This window comes from Trichoplusia ni, chromosome 3 (genome assembly GCF_003590095.1).
Source record: "Trichoplusia ni isolate ovarian cell line Hi5 chromosome 3, tn1, whole genome shotgun sequence".
NCBI lineage: Eukaryota > Metazoa > Arthropoda > Insecta > Lepidoptera > Noctuidae > Trichoplusia > Trichoplusia ni.
In genome coordinates this window covers 13,467,301-13,489,360 of record NC_039480.1, presented here as the reverse complement: position 1 = coordinate 13,489,360, position 22,060 = coordinate 13,467,301, and the positions used below count along the sequence as shown (strand labels likewise).

General features: G+C 32.6%; 1 protein-coding gene across 1 annotated transcript; it reads left to right on the top strand.

The window, feature by feature from the left end:
- The first annotated feature begins 5,657 nt into the window (after positions 1-5,657).
- On the top strand, positions 5,658-21,837 carry LOC113492008 (putative inorganic phosphate cotransporter). The gene is made up of 9 exons (XM_026869269.1): positions 5,658-5,756; positions 13,453-13,499; positions 13,837-14,072; positions 16,622-16,855; positions 17,828-18,034; positions 19,514-19,687; positions 20,463-20,679; positions 20,990-21,228; positions 21,533-21,837. The coding sequence occupies exons 2-9, from the start codon at positions 13,466-13,468 to the stop codon at positions 21,749-21,751; spliced, it is 1,560 nt and encodes a 519-aa protein (XP_026725070.1). The 5' UTR covers positions 5,658-5,756; positions 13,453-13,465; the 3' UTR covers positions 21,752-21,837.
- The last annotated feature ends 223 nt before the right edge of the window (positions 21,838-22,060 follow it).

Below are 22,060 nucleotides of genomic sequence, written 5' to 3'. Positions count from 1 at the left end.
TTTAAATTGAAATTACGGGTCCCCATGAAAGAATTAAATCCTTGTATCGCTGGGGGTTTCAAATATTCAAGTCGCATGCACAAAGGCATCCAGACAAGCCTTCGTGCGTCACAAAAGCGCTTGTCTTACGGGGGAATTGAACCCGCGACACGTCATGCTCAGTGGGTTTTTGTGTTGGTACATGGCAATGCGTTGTAATTCTGAGTGCACTGTTCTGAAACTTACTTCCGAGTGTAGTGGAGACCGACTCATTATATATCTGTGAAACCAGCCCAACAGTGTATACAAAAAAGGTTATAAACCTGTCAATGAATAATATTGTTTTGCAAAAAGGTCATTGATGTGATATAAAAAAAACATCGAGATACGAATATCGCATAACACTTCAATGTAAAATAAGTATGCCGAGAGGCTTAGGAACTGAACCCCACCGAAGTAAGCCGCTGAAGTGGCCTCCTTGCCACAGCACTCGAGAGATCAAAGCCACGTGCTGATAAATTGAGATAATAGTTGGAATAAGGCGAATACTTTGCATATATAAAGTTATTTTGTTTTCAGCATTGAATACGACTTTCAGTAAACTCATTTCAAAATACTGCCATGTTGAAATTAATATAGGTACAATCAAATTGTCAACTCTACTTTTCTATAGCCAAAGTCAAAGCGACTCGCGACACAATTTCACGGCTTTATTTTTTTTTTGTACGAACTGAGGATTTGAACACACCTAAGAATCATTTAAGGGTGTCTTAAGCTACGTCAGAGGTCTACTGACGGATAGCTCTCACAACAGGTTGTGCAACAACAATTCTAAAAGTAGAAGCACTTTTTTTAGCAGTGTAAGTAAACTGACAGTAACTTGCACCTATCAAGTTTATTATTGACGCGTGACTCCTGTTGTAGGTACGTGCGAACATGACTAAGTTTTGTGATGATCCGTTTATCGGATGTATTGATGTAGGTACAAAGGTATATCTTATCTCTTATCGCTGTCTAGTTGGTATGATAATAAAGTCGCGTGCGAAGCAGATTAGTAATCTTTTAAGATGCTGGTTTTATGCTTTCACGTTTTAAGTACCTATATTTTGTGTTTGTATTTCTAATTAAAAAAAAAAAAAAAAAAATGTTTTATTATTATCTTAAACATTGAATACATACATGAACTGAGGCAGCTCCGGTAAGTTACGAATGTACTTGTGTTGGAGCTGTCTCGCATCTTCCCGTAAATATTACATAATTACAATGTTGGTACCGATTAACAATGGCAATTCTATTATTTTGTTTTAAATACAAAACTTAAAAGTATTTTAATTTAATATTATTTAAAATGCAAAGGTTATTTTATTTCAATTGAATTACATTTTTTTTTTTATATATATTATTATATTAATATTTCACAACCAAAATTAGAGACTGTATATGTGTGTGTATGGGTGGGTGTATGTGCGGGTGTGTTGTGTGTGTGTGTGTGTGTGTGTGTGTGTGTTGTGTGTGTGAGTGTGCGAGTGTGCGCGCGATTTGTTCTATGCTTTAGCTCATTCTGATAAGGATGTTTTCAGTATCTTCGTACGTTAGTGTATTTAGCCATTTTAGTACTCGTTTTTTACATTCATGTAGCATGAGAGGGTATATCTGAATTTTTGAGTTTATTTTGTTGTAAACGTATGTAGATTGGGTCATATATTGCCTCTGCGCATAATTTGATTTATATAATGTGTTTTTTTTAGCAAAAATAGACAATAACTGAGCATAATTTGTTACGTTTATTTACTTTCAAGTTAACGATTTCAGTTTTCTTTGTTTGGTGTTACTTATCATAACATACAAATGAAGCTTTACTTAAAATTGTATGTGAGCAAGGAAAAGCAGACAACGTTAAGTAAAACTACCAAGGTCATAAATGCGCACCTAGAACTAATATCTATTTTAAATATGTCAAAGCCTTGGAAGGTACTGTTGCCAAATATCATAACCCTGTAGACAAGGGCGAAGCAGGAACATACATGACACAATACATCAAACCGATAGTCATCAGATATATAGATATAGTGATCATATTCAGTACTGTCAGATAGCCACAGCACTACAAACTTATCTATGCAGGCAACAGCAGCGCTGGTAGCTATCATTACTTCAAAAATAATACAAATTTCTTCAGACAAATTATAGTTCTAATTTTCGTCACCGGCAAAATTAAGTTTGTCGTGCTTTACAAGTTTTATACACGACTGTTTATCATCAAAAATTTGCTAATGTTACAACGTATTGTGTACGTATATCATACGAACCATCTTACAGATCAAGAAATATCGGGATCGGACATGTTTCTATAGATATCACATCTAACAAGTGTGATTTAAAAGCCGTGTGATTAAATACGTAACGTCGATGACTGTGCGATTATTTTACATTTTAAGAGTTACGAATGTAAACTCCGATGATGTTTAGTCAGGTGCATATATTTCCGATGCGTATAATTGTTACACGCACGTTCCTATTCGAATACCTAATGGATGGAAGAGTCAGACGCTATTGTATAAACATTTTTCATATCTTTTATTCATTTTCACTTACTTCATATTTCTGTCACTTGTTAAGTTGGCTGTAAGTGTTTAGGTATGGTTGATGACGTGATATAACTTCGCTTAAAAAATCTCGTTATTGCTTTACAAATGTAGGTTTGTATTATAGCTGCAAAGAGGGCTTTCTATCCAAAATATATCTACTGAAACTATTTCTTCCAAATTTATTTTCCATTTTGTTTCGAAAAAAGAGGCTTATTTGCACTGCTTAGTATTTTGAATACGATTGGAATCTATTAAACCTCATTGTAGGTGTGACAAAAACGATTACTCGTGTTCACGTATATTTTACCCATAACTTTTGACTTTCATGAAATTACAAATCGTATACAACAAATTGATTACCATTATACCTAATTTTATTTACAGTATCTCTTAATAGCTATCATATTTCGTGCACCTTTACTTACCACCGTATGTAACCACATTTCTTGTGAATTAATGGTTAATTGGAATTTAGAATGTTATTTAATTAGATGATCGATGACAAAAATACCTTTTTATCTTGTGGGGTATTTTCATGGGCGATTTTTATTTAGATAAATATCTAAAGAATTGTACTTGACGCACGCTTGTATTGACGTACTTTCAAAACACAAGTACTCAATGCGGAGCGGACACAAGATTATGATAAATAAACTCTGCAGTACTGACATCTGCGGACAGCATCTTATCTTAGCAACTACGTGTTGGTCTTGTGCTTTTTACTGCAATATGGTAAAAAGGAAAAAAATGGCTTAGTACCTAAATCAAATCAATTATTTTCGAGTACAGGCGGGTTTTCAAGCACTATGAAAACGTTACAATGATAAATCTAGGTGTCCTGTTCCAAATTGTGATTCTTAATGTGAAGGATAAACGGAGAAGAACGCCATAAGTTATCCTTTCTTTTAAAAATAGATACAGAGTAGGTGTGGGTTGATATATGCACGAAAAGCATTAAATAGCAAGTACCGAATTTCCAAAATGGAAAAAAATATATTAAATAAGCAGCAAAAATACTAAGATTTACGCTGTTTTACCAACTTATTTGTGTTGAAAGGGATTGTATAATTATGATAGTACATTTAAAGTACCTAGGTACTATAATATTAAATTTTGTTGTCAATACCTATGTACACACTTTGTTTTCATGATGCATAATTAATACAATAGCAAAGACATTTATTATTTCATCTCTTACGGTTACTTTGATTAAATAGGAAAATTTATTCGTTTCGATCAACTATATATCTTCTAATATATAAAATTCCCGTCTCACGATGTTAGTTACCGTACTCCTCCAAAACGGTTCGAGCGATTTTTATGAAATTTTGTATACATATTGGGTAGGTCTGAGAATAGAACAACATCTATTTTTCATACCCCTAAGTGATAAGAGTTGCTCACACTAAAAAAAAATATTTTATTTTTTCGACGAAATTCATTGTTTTTATTTTTTTATAATGTAGCATTAAAATACATACGACTGGAAAAAAAATTGGCAAAACAACTTTTGCTGGTTTGTGCTATACATTATTTAATTAATAAGCATGTAAAGCACGACAAATTTAATTTTGCCGGTGACGAAAATCGGAACTAACATTTGACTGCAGAAAATTGTATTATTTTTGAAGTGACGATAGCTACTAGCGCTGCTGTTAGCCTGTATTTGATCCGATCGCTTTTTAAAGCCATCGTTTCATCAGATTTTTAACTCCAGTATTAAAGACACTGCGACTTAACATCACTAGTATCCCTAGTGGTTATACTTAACCAAACAAAAATCAAATTCGTATATACCTATAGGTACATATTCACGTCCCCGAACCAAAATGACAGTAATTTTCGTAACTTAAGGTTATTATAATAAAATATTACGGTCATGTTCTTACTATGCAGACGAGTTACATTCCTCAAAACGCTAAAGCTGACTAATCGCTCAAAAAAAACAAGCGACTGACAAGACAATGTTCTATGTTGTTATAAAAAAATATCACTTCCGTCCATTTGAATGTTTCCATTTAAATATGGCGTGACATTTTAACCATTCAAAACCATTAACGGATTCAGATTTTTAATTTGACTACATTCTCTTGTCTTAATTCTTAGCTTTAACAGCTCACAGCAAGAGAGCAAGCTACTGAGAGAAAGGACAAATAGTAAAATACTATAACAATTATAATTATCGGACATTTCTTTCCAGCATAAATATTTACTTTGTAAATTCCTGTGATCTCACCAAGCAGCAATTTAATCTAAGTAAGATTAATGAACTTTTATGTAAGTATAAGGACAAAGACAACAAAGGATTTTTTTATTTTGAGAAATGTCCATTCATTATAATAACAAAATTGTGGTATTTCGCAGAAGTAAAATAAAAATAGAAATGTTGAACGGGAAATTAAAATGGAAATATATAAAATGATAAAACTGATACATTACAAATGACTCTCAAAATTATTGTTTCAACACAATCTAATTACTCATAGAAAAGTCACTGATCTCTCTGATCGTGTTACAAACTTATTTATCTGGGCTCAAAAACATAAATAGCTGACGTGAGCTGCCAAGGTGCTAAAATCTGGGCTAGTAAACCTGGCGAATGCCGAAATAAACCAGGGTTAATGGAAGGAGGAAAGGAGGATAGAAAGAGGCTTATACCATACAATGGGAAGCCTATGGGTGGTCATAATAAAAATAATATAAAAAAACGAAGATGTGAGAACATTTGAAGTATGTTAAAAAAAATAGGTATACTGTTGGATCGGTCCTGTTTATTACTTTTCAAGTGATTTATTTGTAAAAAAAATCACATAATTTAACACAACCGAGCTTTTTTACATGTTATTCAATATTCTGTCTACAACAAATCAAAATCACGCGCCAATTTTCATCCCGAGACTGACCAAAGAGGTTTTTCCTAGTCAAAGTTATCTGGCCTATTAAGATCGTTCAGATTTGTCGGCCCTTCAACGTCTAGTACAAAACTATAGGTAAATACTTAAAGATGGATTCAAAAGATGTTACGCAGGTGATAACGTCAATCGTTACGATAATGTCTCGTCTACGCTTCGATGAAAATATTATAATGGACCGCTTTTGTGCAGCCATCAGTAGGATTTCGCTATTCGCGGAGGACACGCTACACTTGTACATGGAATAACGATACGTGCTCATTCAATTAAATAAAAAGTAAGTTTTAATTAATAATACATATTTTTTGTAATATTTTTTATTTTTTTAAATTATTTTCTGCTTGTTTGCTTAGGTTGTACCTTTCTGACTCTGTGGTTTAAGAAACACAATCGATCAAATTTGATTTTTGATTTTTTACTTAAATAAATACTGAATAAATATTTCCTTATTTATGACATGATTATAATTAAATATTACAGCAATATGATTAAAATTTAAAATTTACAATTTTAACTTGATATTATACCTACAATAATATTATCTTTAATCTCATAGTTTAAGTAGCGCATACTTGATAATATTTTGCATAATATAACTCGAATAACGTTAATATATTAACGTTAGGTACTAAACTTCGTTACAGTCGTAAAATAGTAATTGTAAGTGTGCCGTAGTTTATATACGTATACGCATAAATAATCATAATTATAGTTCGGAAGAAAATTATATTAGAAATATTGTGGCTACATAACATACAACAAATAACATTGCAATGGTAAGTCCTAATGCTATTTTGCTAGTTAATAAGACATTTTTGTATTTTCAAGTTACATTTCTTGGTCTTTTCGTGGTCGGCTTCCAGTCTTAAGCGAAATTTGTTTGACATAAATTTTAATCAAAAATATTCAAGTTTATTTAATATTTTAAATGATTAATGTTTATGATACATCTAAGACAAGGATTTGGCTCCGTACTTTGTTTTCTTTTGTTTATTACTTTGGTTACGTGATGATTTTTGCATTGGCATTTTAACCCGCCTTTCCCTTGGTGATAGATGGTGAGATTTGAGACCACCCCCAGATGAATTGATGAAAAGAGCCTTGATAACCTTGTAGTGGACTACTAATAAAAAAGGCAGATTTTTTCAAACTGTATGTTGACAAATATAATGTTTTGATTAGTTGTTTCACTTTAATTAAAGAGTGCCTAATCCCCCTCTCGGTTTGAACATGAGTGGGTACATTCAAGTCATATGGTAATTAAAAGCCTGACAATAAGCCTTTCTGAGTGTTGTCCGCGTAACTACGTTGCGGAATTCAGACAGGCAGTCGCTCCTTGTAAACCACTGGTACTTATCAGCATCCGGTTGGACTGGAAGCCGATCCCAACGTAATATGTACGTCGGAAAAGGCTAGGCTGATGATGACGATGATAATGATGACGTCATGCGCTAATGCCAAATTCTTATTTTGTCATTTCGATGACAAATATTTTTCTCATTGTCAAAAAGATATCTAAAGTATTACGTTATCTATTCTAGTGGTTTACATACATATTTACAAAAAGTTACATGGAAAAATTGCTTGGCATGGATGAAATTGTAAAATATATTAATTTGGGTTAGCACTTATCAACTTGGCTTTTAATATTCAGTTACAGGTATCTAATGTATTGTTATTTTGCGCATACAAAGAAAGAATACGTGTTGTTTGTTTGTTTGTTATGCTTTCAATCGACCGATTTTAGCGGTTTATTGCTTTTTGTTAATTTTGCTGATTCCTGTTTCGGATTTTTTCTTTTTAATTCTCTCATGCTTTGCTCACCCTCATGACCAAGAACTGCGGTTGAGTTCGAAAATTAGTCGCGCGATGCCATTTAATAGGCGTACAAAGCGTTGTAAAAAGAATAAAAAAGCTAATCACTCAATTTATGATAATGTATGTTTGTCTTCACGATTAAACGGCTTAACTAATTATGATGAAATTTGGTGTGGAACAAGCTTATAAATTGAAATAACGCTTTCAATTCAATAACGAAAAAGGAGCGTAATTTCAATATATTTTTTTACAGTCACAAAAAAATAATTTTGACCAACGTACTTATCATGAAAAGTGGTTTAACTACATTTTAACCTAATGCATACACGTTCAATGTATGTATGTATGTATAAAGTAGTTATATCTTAAAGAGCTGAGGAAGTGATAAGATACCTAGTTGAAGGCAGAATAGAAATAATATTTATTAAAGGCGAACCTTTACGCGGAATCGTTGTTTAAATACCATTCACTGTTACATCACTATGACGGTACAATAACATTTAGGTTTTATTATACAAAATGTTTTTGTATAGCTTATCAAAGCTGCGTTAATCATTTTATAGTTAACGTTCGGAAAAGTGCTGACATTGTTATAGGGGCAATGTTTACAAAAAAAGTTTTTTTTTTATATAATATGGTTTAATTTTATATACTAGCTGTTACCCTCATCATCATCCACAGCCTTTATCCTCCCACTGCTGGGCATAGGCCTCCCCTTTCTCGTGCCAATTTCTACGGTCCTGTGCTAGCCTCATCCAGACTCGACCTGAGACCTTTATTAGGGAGCAAGATGGATCGATAACATAATAAAGGCTCTTACCCTATTAGGTAATTATTTAGTTTATTTTTGGGAAACAGGCAGATGTAATGTACGAAATTAATTTGAACTGCAAATGGTCCTTTTAAATTTGTACTTCTATTACATAACATAGTTTTATCATATTAACTTGGTTTTGATGATTCAGACCAAAAAATATCGCGTAACGTCAAAGAAAGCTATATTTTAAACAAACAATTACTAATATTTCATCAAGCTAAACCAAAGATTCAAATTAAGTATTAAGGAAGTGTAGACTAACCGGAAAACTCTTCGCATGCTGAGCATTAAATTGTAACTAAAACCAACGTTATCAGAAACACTCTTACTCAAGTATGGCTTAGTGTGTAAACTAGGGCCTGTCAATGAAAAGCAAATGTTGATATATTGAGTACTTCAAGTCTAATATATAATACCTGCCAATGCACAAACATTGAAATTTTTTACGTTATTGAATTGAAAACATAAATTTAAGTAGCTAGTTTTGTTTTTTTTTTCAAAATAATTTATTCATATATAATTTTACATTGCATCTACAAGTTTACTCGCAAAGCTATTTCGGTTGGCGAAATACAAATTAAAATATTGTATGATCTAAAAAAATGGCTACAAAAAAAAATAAAAAAAACACAACAAGCGCGTGATTAAACGTATATATCGGCTATTTATATCTCAATCTATATGAAGTTGGTGCCAAGACTTATTCCATATTTTTTTTATGCTAACAAACAAAGAAATATATATATCAATTTTTTAAGATGTAAATATAGCGCAAACGATTATTATAATGCTCAACAATATCATACACATAGTTGACAATTTGAAAAGTAGAGTTTGTACCTACTCATAATATAACTCATTAATGTAATGTGTAATTTCTGTAGTCCATTCTTCAATTTACAAACAATAGACAATAGTTTTGAGATTGAAAAATATGTCTAAAACGTGCCTGTAAAACAATATTATCAATAACGACATTTCATTCACAAAACAAAAAAATAAATCGACTACTACTTCAAATAAAGTATTTAAGCCATAAAATTTACATAAAAATAACTAAAGACTGCTTTAACGGTGTCATACAAATATACCCATAATTTTAATAAGAATAAAAAAAAATCTTCTTTATTCTTTTCATATGGTTGATGTACCACCGCGTGTCAGAGTTTTAAACTACACCAACTACACCAACAGATTTCTGACGTGTCTTGACACACCTTCGAAAAACTAACATGATGTTTTCTCCCGATGTTTAATAACAATAGCTCTTAACATTTTTGCATCGATTTTAAAATCGAATATCGATACATTTTAACAAGATGGTCACGTTTAAGTCCGTAACTAATTTCATTGGCTATGGAGTGATATTCAAAGACTTTGTTTGCTGATACATTATTTGTCTACTTGTGTTAAAATGTAATTCCTTATATTATGCGGTCTGTAGACAATCGTAAACTATTTAGAATATTTGCAATGTGTTGTAAAACAAAAGTAACAGACACGTGTTTTAGAGAACTGAGGATAAATTCAAAAGGAACCGGTGAAGTGGGAGTCGAACTCGCGCCTGCGTGATTCCGGTTGAACTTAGTACTAACGCGCAAGTTGTAATGGATTTTTATTATAACAACCTTTTTTTTAGGCGTAAGCCCGGGGATTAAATTGTAAATTAATAAAAAAATGCATGAAGCGTTTAGTTTAAATCATTTTCGACTGCAAATGAGAAAAGACTTAAGAGCCGCGATCAAAGAGCAATTGACCTTACTTGTTCTTGGAATGGAGTTCTGTTTCAATCAAATTGAGATCGAGTTGGTTCCCTGAAACTTAACACGGGCCCAAATTCGTGAGTGAAATGCCTTGGAACTGACCTTGATCGTCAGCTAAAGAACCTGATAACACTGAATTGCTACTTGAACCGAATCAATTCAAAAACGGAACCGCAAAGCCAATATCCCTGATGGAAAAAATCAACGTCACGAAAAGAAGAAGAAGAAACTGTTTTTGAACAAATCCAGATGGTCATTTCAATTAGATTTTCATTCATAACACTAAATCATTTAATCATAACACCCTAGTGTAAAATTAATTAAATAAATAACACCTTGTTCCTGTCTCACGGAAGTATGAGTAAGTTGTACGAAGAATTAGCTAACGTTCATTACGTTTGGAAAATGAATTTACTATGTCTTAACTGTTTTTGAACCAAAGGGTGACCTAGATGAGATTTGGAGTCAATAAGAAAATTGGTTCATCCAATCAAGAGAAAGAGAATGCCACAAATTTCAAGCGCAAACACACTCAAAGATCCAGGGGCAAACGCATAAATACGTCAATCTTCAGAAACGCCGTTCTTTTTCATCACCTGCTAAAAAAGTGATTGCAACGGCACTATTAGGAGAAATAATAACCTTCAATAATAAATAACTTAAGAACAATATATATTTAGTTCTTCGCGACCACAAACGTCAATATTTTCAAATCGCAATTTTCATACACAATACTCGCATTGTTACGGACCGTCTTACGTTTTAAAATTAAATGGCCGCTCAGCACTGCAACACATTGTTTCAAGACAGTTTTAATTTTGTATTGAGTTGAACTTGATTGTGGTTAATTGTAGTCACTTTTATTATTGATACGTGTTAAAAATAAAGTTGTATAAAAATACGTTTTTTGTGTATGTGCCCGTGACTAAAATATAAGAACTCAGGGATATAGTGTTCTACTTTGCCGATTTTTTTTCTGGTATGCAGGTAATAAATTTAATGTATTATTATGTGATTTTTGTAAGTTGCTTTAACAAACCATCAAAATCTTAATCATTTTATGTAAATATCTTATTGATGATTTTGAAGTTCGTGCAAATTTTTGACGTTGAAATAAAATAAAATATATTTTAAACGGAATTCAATCTCTCTTTTTATAATTATCCGTGTATACTCCGATCTTCTAAGGCAACACAAAAATACATACATTTTTTATATTTAGAGATATGTATATTTTCAATAAGTATTTTATAGATTTGGATAAACACATTTGTATATTCTGGTTCAACAGTAATTTTAAATCATGATTCGTATTTATTGAAACAAGTTGTTTAATAAGAGATATTGGTACAAGTTAGCTAATTCTCTCCACTATTCTATATCATTCCCACACATAGCTAATTTGTAACATTTTTTATAGGTTATTAACCTGATAATTTGCGTAATAAATTTTATACAAAAAAACTTAACGGAAATAGTTCATTAATTACTATTTTATTTGACTGCTTGGTATTAATTATACACCAAAGTGACGTTATTTATAATTGCTGTATGGACCTTTAATTATATTTATTTATATCTTAAATTATTGATCATAAAGAATGGCATAAAATAATTTATGCTGTAGGATGATGGTATGATTCCTTTTTGGAGCTCGGAGTCTGATTATCTTACTTCCCCGAGAAGGAATTAATGTCTAAAAATACGTGAGCAAGTGTATTAATTAAATTATGTTTAAATTAATGTACATTTTTACCTGTATTGACCATTTGAGGAAAGTGCAAGAATCTAATCAGCTAGCTCATAGAACTCGTGACACTAATAGAGTTTAGAGAGCGATCACGGTTCTTGAGAAACCACATGTTGACGGACGGATGGACGGACACACGGACGCAGGGATAGCGGAGTCATAGTAATAGTGTTTTGTTTTTATTCTTTAGCTACGAAACCCCAAATATTATTAACTCAATAATATAACTGACGATGTACAAACACAATAATTTAGGTACTTTGTTTTTGAAAGGAAACCATATTTTGTTGATACTATCAAGGACTTCATAGTTCTAACATATGTCGTTTTTAAGCGTCTTCAAAAAAGGAAGTTGTTTAATTGTCACTTGTTAGTAGAAAATACTGAAATGTGTATATTGAAATGACATTTTGTTTCAATTAATCATTCAACAATTCATTGTACTGAAGAAGTACCACTTCTCTCGGGGGGCTGTAGTGTATGGAGTTATCTTGCGTAATACTATGTAACAGGCATTATTCACACCAGCGTTTATTAGGCCAAATTGGTCACGAGATAGGATCAAATTAACGTTAATCTAAGCACAGGTTAAACTAGTTATGCCTTGTAAATATTTAAGCGTTCAACATGTGCCAGACACGTGTCTTATTTATAAAAACACGTGCAGTTTTCAACTGTTTTTTGACGATTCAAATTAAATATCCTAATTCTAAAATATTATGCAGCTATTTATCAGCTTTTATTGCTGGTTTATCCTACTTTGGTAGTCAGAACAACATTAATTTCGTAAAATTAATTGATGCATTTATCACGACATCGCGTCACTCGTTCAATAATAATTAAAAAAATAGATTTACGTCATCATATAAACATCGTTAATTATATTGGGCGCAAACATGGATCGAATCACATAAAAATATTAAACTAAAGTTCATAAAGTACTTCTATAAATGAAAGGAACGACTGTTCTAGTGACTTCCTGAGATAGTCGTAATAAGTATAAAAAAACCAACACTCGCGTTGCTTACCTTAGATTCTAAATTTATAGAAATAAATGCTCAATTATTATTCCCTTTTAAACTTCTGTTCCGGTTGAGTTAAAACCCTAAAATTTATTTGTCACAAAATCGTGTAGCTTTCTATACGTGAAATTTATTATTTATTACTTAGACAATATTGTTGCGTGTCTGCAACAATATTGTAACACTTCCTAGGTTTCAGTTTCCTTATCATTGAGGGCCATGACACGACCTCAACCGGACAGTTTTTCGATTTGCGGTAAATAAACGTGGCGAATTAGTAACAGTTAGATATATTTATTTTCCTGTTAAATAGCTGTCGAAAAAGTGTGTTCAATTATTTTGTCTATTTTTTTTTCTACAAATTTTAGAAAAGTTGTCGATAATCGTTATGGAAGATCAGTCATAGTGTATTTTAACATTAAAATTTTCACTTATTTCAAAAGTAAACTTCATTTTTATAAAATGATACAAATCAAAATAGATAAGAAATAAAATCAAAAGTTATAAAGCGTAGAACACAACAACTTTCAATTAATCAACACTTAACATAACTTTCGTTGAGTTAAACTACGATAATTAGGAGAACGGTAACCAGTCAGCACTTACACTTGACGTTTTTCGTCTCAACGAAGATGGTGTGACCTTAGCTTTGTAAGCCGGTAATGCCACTCAATGAAAACTGCGGAGCAAGACATCGCAACACTTTTTCCTGATTAGACTCTGAATCAAATGGTCGTGTCGTCGGCAAATGAACAGTGCTGTGTTGTGAATATTTGTGTTAACTTCTGTTTTACTTGTTTTAGGTAAAACTTCAAAATGTTAACAGGATGGCGATTGGCGTTATCGAAATGTGAGTGTTTAGTAAAATATTTATAATTTATGTTAGGGTTAATAAGGTTAATTTTAAATATTAGTGTGTCTGACTCTATTTCGTCTATAATGATTCGATATTGATATTTATTTATGAAAAAACACTGTTATGATATCTATTTATCCTTGAATGAATTCTATTTTTTTGAAATTTACTTTTAAAAAAATTCAAAAGGAATTGGAATTTAGTATTAGATTATTAATTATTGTTTATTAAATATAATATTTTTTTACATTAATCATTATAACTATAGTAACAGCACAACTTAAAATATCACTAATAAAAAAGCTCATTAGAATATTTAATTAATTTTCAGTATTTATAATACCGCAAAGGTATGTCTTGGCGATCATGGCCTTATTGGCCGTAGCCAATGCGTATACTATGCGAGTATGCCTGAACTTGGCCATCACACAGATGGTAAAGAAAACTGCATCGGCCCATGCAAGTGTCAGCGTGGACTACGACCCCCTCGTGTGTCAGGATCAGAATGCTATATCTGCTAATGCATCTGACGTCAGGAATTTCTATGCCACTTCTAGAGCTGATGATGTGAGTTTATAACGATTTTTTTTGATAAACCTTTCGAAATTCATGAATTTTTAGAACAGAGGTGACCGTCCAAGTTTATAACGAATTTATGCGTATAAGTTCCTAGATTACTAGAAAAGTGTGGATGTGCCTTTTTTCCAAGTTTAAGATTATTTTTTAATTATTTAAAGAAACCGTTGACTGATGGTGAAAGACAAAATCTTCAGGAAATCATACCTAGAATGATAATCCCGCAGTGAACAGGCATAGAGATCAATGGTCTTTTATTTTCTTTGTATCAAGAGACCTTTCCCAGCAGTGGGATATACCAATATCAATACAATTGCAGAGCTAGTCTCGACATCCATAAAGTCGTTTAGGTGTGAAAAGAAATTAACTCTTCATTGTTGTTACTAGTAACAAAATAAAAAGTGGTAAACATTGCAAAACGATTCTATTAACTTTTTACAGTGTAGAAAAACTACTATTTACTCACAATTCAATCAAGTTACAATTTACTCTTTTTATTTGCAAATTTGTTGCATTTTATAACGACTCGAGCACAAGAATATTGAAATTTTACTTTTGTGTCATTATGTTCGAGAATAAATATTATTCATGTTTTGAAATACCCAATTTGCGAAACATAAAAGGTTTGAAACGCAGGCGGCAATAAACGCTTTAAACATTTTTTTTCTGAATATTACAAAGCTCTTGTTTTTCTTCAAGTTTTTTCTTTGAGCTGCTTATGACACTTTCTCTATAAGTTTCTTAAAGAAGACTGTCAATTTATTGTTCTTTCTGCTATAGTTTTTTTTTTTTGTAATGTCAGCTTCGTAACATTTTGTGGAATTCGACATTACAATTGAAATAAAAATCATATACAGCCTCTATAGACACGCTGTAAGCCACGAGACTCAATTTAGAAAACAAAAGATGACTATTTCAGAATCAGCTCAAAACCGCAAGCAATTATAGAAACGATGCTTAATTATCTTAAGCAGTGGATAACAAAACATCGTTATTATTTTTTGCGTACATTACTGTTTTATTTAACTGATGGGTCAATAAGTAAGTCCACACCTTACTTTGAAAGATAGATGGATAAATGATTCTTAACTCATATGTGAAACCAATTTGGACACCATTATCTTGGAAAATAGTTCATTTTACTCAACGGGCCAACCCGGACCTCCCTGTGGAACACCTGGAGGACACTTCCTTGAAACAGATATTATAGGTTTTCTCAGAGCGTTTGTTTGTTTACGGCGATATCAAATTGATATCTGCAATTATGGTTTAAAGATCATCACGCCAACTACCCATTTCAGCCTACATTGATGGGACAAGTGTGATCCACAGAATCAAATGCTCGTTTGAAGTCTAAATCTGGCTTCTGCATGGGGGTTAAGTGTTTATGTATTTTAATATTGAAATGCGAGAAAGTATTTCACTTAAAAAAGAAATAGGAAGTATCTAAAAAGCAATAAAAGCTACTGTAATATTACAAAGTTAACATTTTATTTGAAGATTGTTTATCTTGTTGGTATAACCATTTCTCATGATGATAATATTTGTGACAATGACATTTATCTAAATACTCAGTAAATAATAGCTCTCGATAATATACTCAGGTAGGTCTGTAGATTATTTTAATACTTCAAGATTTGTCTCACGTGGAACACCTAGTGTGGTATAAGTCTTATCATTGACATCCTATGTAAAACTTCGTATTTGCGAGATATTGCGAAATATGTTTTACAAAATTATCAACTCTTCTAGACATTCCACTTGAAAATGACAAACAGCGCATGACATAATAAGGCGACAAGTTTTTGCAAGACATCCTTAAATATTGTTTAAAGTCTTAAAATAGGATGCAACGCGGTCTCGCTCTCTAACAACTTGAAGGGAACTTTATGAATGCTAGAGCAAGACAGAAAAACAGCAAAATTCACGTATTGTTATGTATCTGGATGATATGACAAAGTAGAAAAACCAATTTGAGTATTTGAATATAGACTGAAATAATAAAAAAATATAAAGCTGATTCGTACGAAATAAGGAAACAAATTTCGCATAACGTGTCTCATGACATGAACCACTTAAGTGATATCAAGTGCATATAAATGGTAAGGAAATAAATCGTTAAATTTCCGACTGCTCTTAATTCACATCAGGTTTATTTCACGTTTATTAAGGTTCATTGATCTTAATGGAATAGTCGGCTGCCCTTGATTTCTGAATATAATAAATTGTATTAAGCTGGGCGAAAACTGATAAAAATATCAATAAAAAGTCATTCAAAGAAAAATAATTACGGGAGGAAAACTAGAGTTTATATGTTTACTACATAATATAAATGATTTGGAGAAGGGATAGAAAATATTTTTAGATTTCATTATACAATACGATACTATTTTCAAATCAATTATACTACCTGCTGATATAAATGATTAAAATAATTACGGAAAAAATACAATTTCTATTAGAAACAGCAGATAATTCTACGCAGATATCAAATAAAAATCAAATCAAATAATTAAAAAAAAACCTTTTAATTGTTCTAGCAACTATTTGAATGGAGCGAAGCAACTCAGGGTCTGATCCTTGGTTCCTTCTACTACGGGTACGTGCTAACCCACATTCCTGGAGGCATGTTAGCTGAACGTTATGGAGGCAAATGGGTACTCGGCGGTGGTCTGCTATCCACTGCCATTTGTACCATCATCACTCCAATCACCGTCAAACTTGGAGGAGCCACCGCTTTATTCATTTTGAGAGTCATCGAAGGTTTTGGTGAGGTAAGTTCCGTCATCTAGTTTTCTAAATTAAATGTGTAGAATATTTTCCCAGGAGAACAAAAATTTAGTAATACAAATAATTTAGTTGTTTGGTATCCCCTTTCCCTTTCATCCCTTATTCATATCGCCATAGGTAAGTTTTCGTGATACAGACAGGAAAATTTTGCTTTGTAAAACTCTCTTTAAATCTAATCTCGCAACGATTGGACCACAATGGTGTATCTATTTTTATCGAGATTATTACATAAAAGTGAGAATCTATGTTATCTTCATTCATCTTATAAAATGATTGAATACACACTTCATGTCAATCAAATACAATTCGTATTCTATAATTCTGACGTAAAGAGGTTTTATACCTACATGCATACAGACATAAAGTTATTATTAGATATTTGTATGGTTATTTTGAATGTATGGATTTTCCATACATAGTGTTAATTGAAGTAGCTTTGAATAACATTCATTTGCGCTTACTATGTCTATGTTTCTTTTATGTTATATGATAATAATCATATATATAGATATGAATACAATATATATAAATAGCCAAATAATAAGTATCGATTCTTCCCTATTTTGCACTAGTGTGATTGTTTCTAAGTGACACATTTGACGTTTATGTCTCATATCCACTTAGCAAGCAATTGACGCACTACATACTGCACAACACGTTGAAAGACATCCCGGATCTTTTATCGTTGGGCTTTTATTGTTGCCGAGTGGATGGCAGCTTCAAACATATATTTTCTTTGAACTCTTCGCACATTACTAGTTTAATAATTCAAGCCCAGATCAGGTATACATGGAGAGCGCGGAGATTCGCTCAAGTAGCTGCTATACTCACGAAAATAGCATAATCTGCTTTAATGAGAACGGTATCATTACCGTATTTCCACTGGTTTCGTCGAACGCTCGTTCATTGAAAATAAGATTTTTATAAGTACTAATTTCTTACCTTATTGTTCCCAGGGCCCGACGATGCCAGCGTTGATGGCGATGCTGTCAAAATGGGCGCCCAAAGCGGAGCGAGCTCGTTTCGGTGCCATCGTGTTTGGTGGAGCACAAATAGGAAACATAGCGGGATCGTACTTCTCTGGTCTCATCATGTACAATGGAAGCTGGGAGCATGTTTTCTACATGTTTGGAGGGCTCGGTCTACTATGGTTCGTTATATGGGTAAGTTTATGAATTTCTAGTTAAAAAATAGAGTTTGTCTTTACGATGCTAAAGATTACCTGAAGGCTTTCGTACAACTCCATCAACACATCCGAAAACAAACAGCAAATATTGTTTGTACCGACTGTAAAAATAATCTTACGAAAAAGGGGGGGTCTATTGACTTTTGAATTATGCTTAGTTATCATTACAGTTAAATAAATTATTTCACTGTTGTTTTAAGTTTATACCTAAGTATCTGTAGTTAAATATTGAAGATAATGTGATGCAATCTCAAGCACTGCAGTCAAACAGTAGGACATTATTGTTTGGTTAACAAATATTGGTTTTGTTTGATGAACCTCTTCCTTGAAATATACCAGTGGCTAAATATTTTGGTAAATAATTATAAAGTTATCACAAAGAATAATGCCATCGAAATATTTGTAATGAAAGAGATATCGACTATAATTTGCCTCAATTAACTTAGACAACATTGTCATCAATGTGGAAGCGACATAGTGCACAAACAAAGTCTAGCTTCGTCAACAAATATAACCCTACTTAAAGGTATCATAGTACAGAGATCTAACTCTGAGATAAAAACCCATTATTTGGTACAAAAAATATATTATCATATCTATAAAATGTGTCTTGCGGTTTGCCACAGTAGTTTTAATAAACAGTTAAAAAATAACACTAAAGAAAGAGGGAAATACCTTACGTCAGTAGAAGCCATTGATTTCTAAATTGAACCTTAATCGTTTGACATAAAGCAGCTGTTGTAACTACTTTGTGGATGACTATACCAACGTCATGATATCAATGTAAAGGCCGAGAATCGCTTAAATTTTCCATTAAAAACTTACACATGGATGCCATTTGAAGTGTTATAACAATAATACTGTACCACATCAGTTTTTGCACATCACACTCAAGTATTTCTATCAAATCAAATATTTACACAGTATATTATAATTATGTGTTTATTGATAGATAATGATATTCTATAATTATAGAGCGTGACTCTTAAATTAACATCAATTAACACTACTATGATTGATGAATGCCTTCAAATATTGAGCGGTATTTAACGGACAAATAATGCTTTAGCGGAAAACATGCTAAATTTTATTTTTCGCTTTATCTGTTTTCCAAGCATAATTGTGACTGTTCAAGGGCCTTGCGACAGGGCTATTGAGAGTGTGAAACCAAGACGCATTACTGCACTATGCCTAACGGTGTCTCGCTTATACTTTTTCACCGGCTTTGAATTAGGAACTCTTTGTAAATGTGATGAAGATTTAACTAACTTGGCTGTATGACTGCATGAAAATTTTTTTTTACGTTCCCGTTATATACTAATCGATTGATATGACTCCACAAATGGAAGACTGAATGAAGCTCTGAAACGAAATAAAACGACTCCTGAGTTTAGTCATTTTAGTATCTGCTTTTTATTATTTTACATTAAAAACTAAAAAACGTTTTTTTTTTCAGTCTTTGCTTTGCTACAGCACACCGAACACCCATCCCTTCATCTCAGACAGCGAGAAAAAATTCTTGAACCAAAACGTTGATGCCTTGATCCACACTTATTCAAAGAGGTTGGACCCCATCCCATGGAAGGCGTTGCTCCGATCTGTACCTTTGTGGGCCCTGATTATTGCTGGTGTAAGTAAAAACGCTCTTTTATTTTTATCTATTCACCAGGCTGCTGGGGAAACACAGGCCGTGGCCGTGGTGGTTTAACGTCGTTTTTTGATTTGAGAGATTTGAAATGCTATTTCGTCAGAATCGACACAAACATTTGGAAAACAAAGGTTTTGAAAAATATTTATTCAAGGCTTTCATGCGGTCTTTTATCTTATTGACATAAAAGGTAGTGATTTCTTATTTATATTGCCCCAGATTTTTATATAATCTGATAAAAATACTGCAGTGAACCACTAGAAAAACACTAAGATTATTCTAACAAGCTATTTATCAGATGAAATCTCAACTTATCACCTTTTAGATATATCTATGTAATTGTGTAGACATATTTATGTCACATATATAGTTCTGAAGCAAATTGGAGATTTAATCTTTACCGATGATTTCCGATTGATATTTCTGAATTCCTCTTAAGACTTGTTGGTCATTAAAGTAGAGCAATATTATTTTCTAAATAGATTGCGATGTATTATGTTACTATGCTCGTAAAAAATTTTCCCGATTTTTTTAGAAATTATGCATTCTTGTGAGCCCATATTAACGTTAAAATAAATATAAGCAAAGTCAGGAAAAGGGAAATAATGATTGAACGTTGGCTACAGTAAAATAAATAGACAACTCAGTTCGAAACATGCTTTTTTCTCATAAATTACCTTTCCACATGGCGTGTATCTTGTACATCTATGAACGTTCAATTAAAAGCCAACAGAAATTGAACTTTACTTTCTTACAGATTGGTCACGATTGGGGATACTTCACAATGGTCACCGACCTTCCTAAATACATGACTGACGTCCTCAAGTTCAACATCAAGTCTACTGGTATACTGTCAGCTTTACCGTATGTGGCAATGTGGATCGCTTCATTCTTCTTCGGTCTCATTTGCGACTTCTGCGTCAAGAGAGGATACCACTCCATAAAGAATGCGAGAAAGATTTACACAACTATTGGTAAGTTCTTACATATGTTATCTGAATCTTAACCAGTCGATAGCAATAATCATAGTTTAATATTCCAATTTATCCATAGTTAGCAGAAATAGCCATTGGCATGTAATCAATGTCATCATTTCTTTGCTAAGAAAAACAAATAAAGAATTGGAACTAGTTCATTTAAATGTACTTGACACTGAAAAAGAGACATTTATAATCACTTCAACACCTCCTTTCCTTAACACCTTTCCTTGTTTCAATCAAACAATGATCTCGTTACAATAATTGTGATTCGTTTAATAACTTCATCGTGTATTTTTTATCACAGCGGCAAGCGGTCCCGGTATTTGCATCATCATGGCTTCGTACTCTGGCTGTGATACGACTCTTGCCGTTTTCTGGTTCATCTTCGCCATGACTCTCATGGGGGCTTACTACAGTGGCATGAAGATCAATCCCTTGGATATCAGCCCGAACTATGCTGGTACCACCACAGCTATGGTCAATGGTATCGCTGCCATCTCAGGAATTATTTCACCGTATCTCATTGGACTACTGACGCCAAATGTAGGTTGAGATTTTTTTCACTTGAATTTTAGAAAGTATTGTATAAGAATTTAAAAAAATATTATTTATATATTGTTCTAGATTTATTGCCTACAGAATATAGTAAACTATTTTACCGCCAGTTAGTTTTGCGCTTAGACCTTGCCATTGTGTTACGGAACTAATCTAAATACTCTAATTATTGCCGCATTCGTTACGATTTCGTTCGCAGTTACTTTTGTTTTGTTTGTTTGTTCTACAGTAGTACAAGTTGTTAAAAATGCGATATTGATAAATTACTTACTATATTTTTCTTCTTTAACAGTCAACGTTGGAGCAATGGCGTGTCGCCTTCTGGGTGTGCCTTGGCGTCTTAGTTGTGACCAACATTATCTACGTCTTGTTCGCGAAGGGAGAGCAGCTATGGTGGGATGATGTCAAGGTTCACGGTTACCCTGAAGGTTGGAAGTACGGTGATCTGCCCACGAGACAGGGCGACTCAGAAGGACAAAAGACCGAAAACGTCGAAAAAGACAAAAACTAAACGACTGCTTAACTTACTCTTTTTGTAAATATTGTAACTATAATAGGCTAATTTTGTTATTTATGAATAAGATTATTTAATTCCAATGTAAAGTTGTTTCTTTTCCATGTTATTCCATCGATACCTCTGTGTTTCTAGTTTTAAATTGTGTTAATTTAGATCTAGAGTTTAAAATGCCTGTATGCCCAATTTTTTATTTATCATTTACTGGTATTCTAAAATATTGAACTGAAGTGTCATTAGACGTTGGGAATCGGCACGTGATACTTATTTAATAAATAAGTGAGAGTTTTGTAGTAAAAACTTACT

Excerpts from the sequence above, each read along its gene's own strand:
- LOC113492008 (XM_026869269.1), top strand. The coding sequence starts at position 13,466 with ATGTTAACAGGATGGCGATTGGCGTTATCGAAAT. Across the intron at positions 18,035-19,513 it reads TACTATGGTTCGTTATATGG|TCTTTGCTTTGCTACAGCAC; the intron begins GTAAGTTTATGA and ends TTTTTTTTTCAG. Across the intron at positions 20,680-20,989 it reads AAAGATTTACACAACTATTG|CGGCAAGCGGTCCCGGTATT; the intron begins GTAAGTTCTTAC and ends TTTTTATCACAG.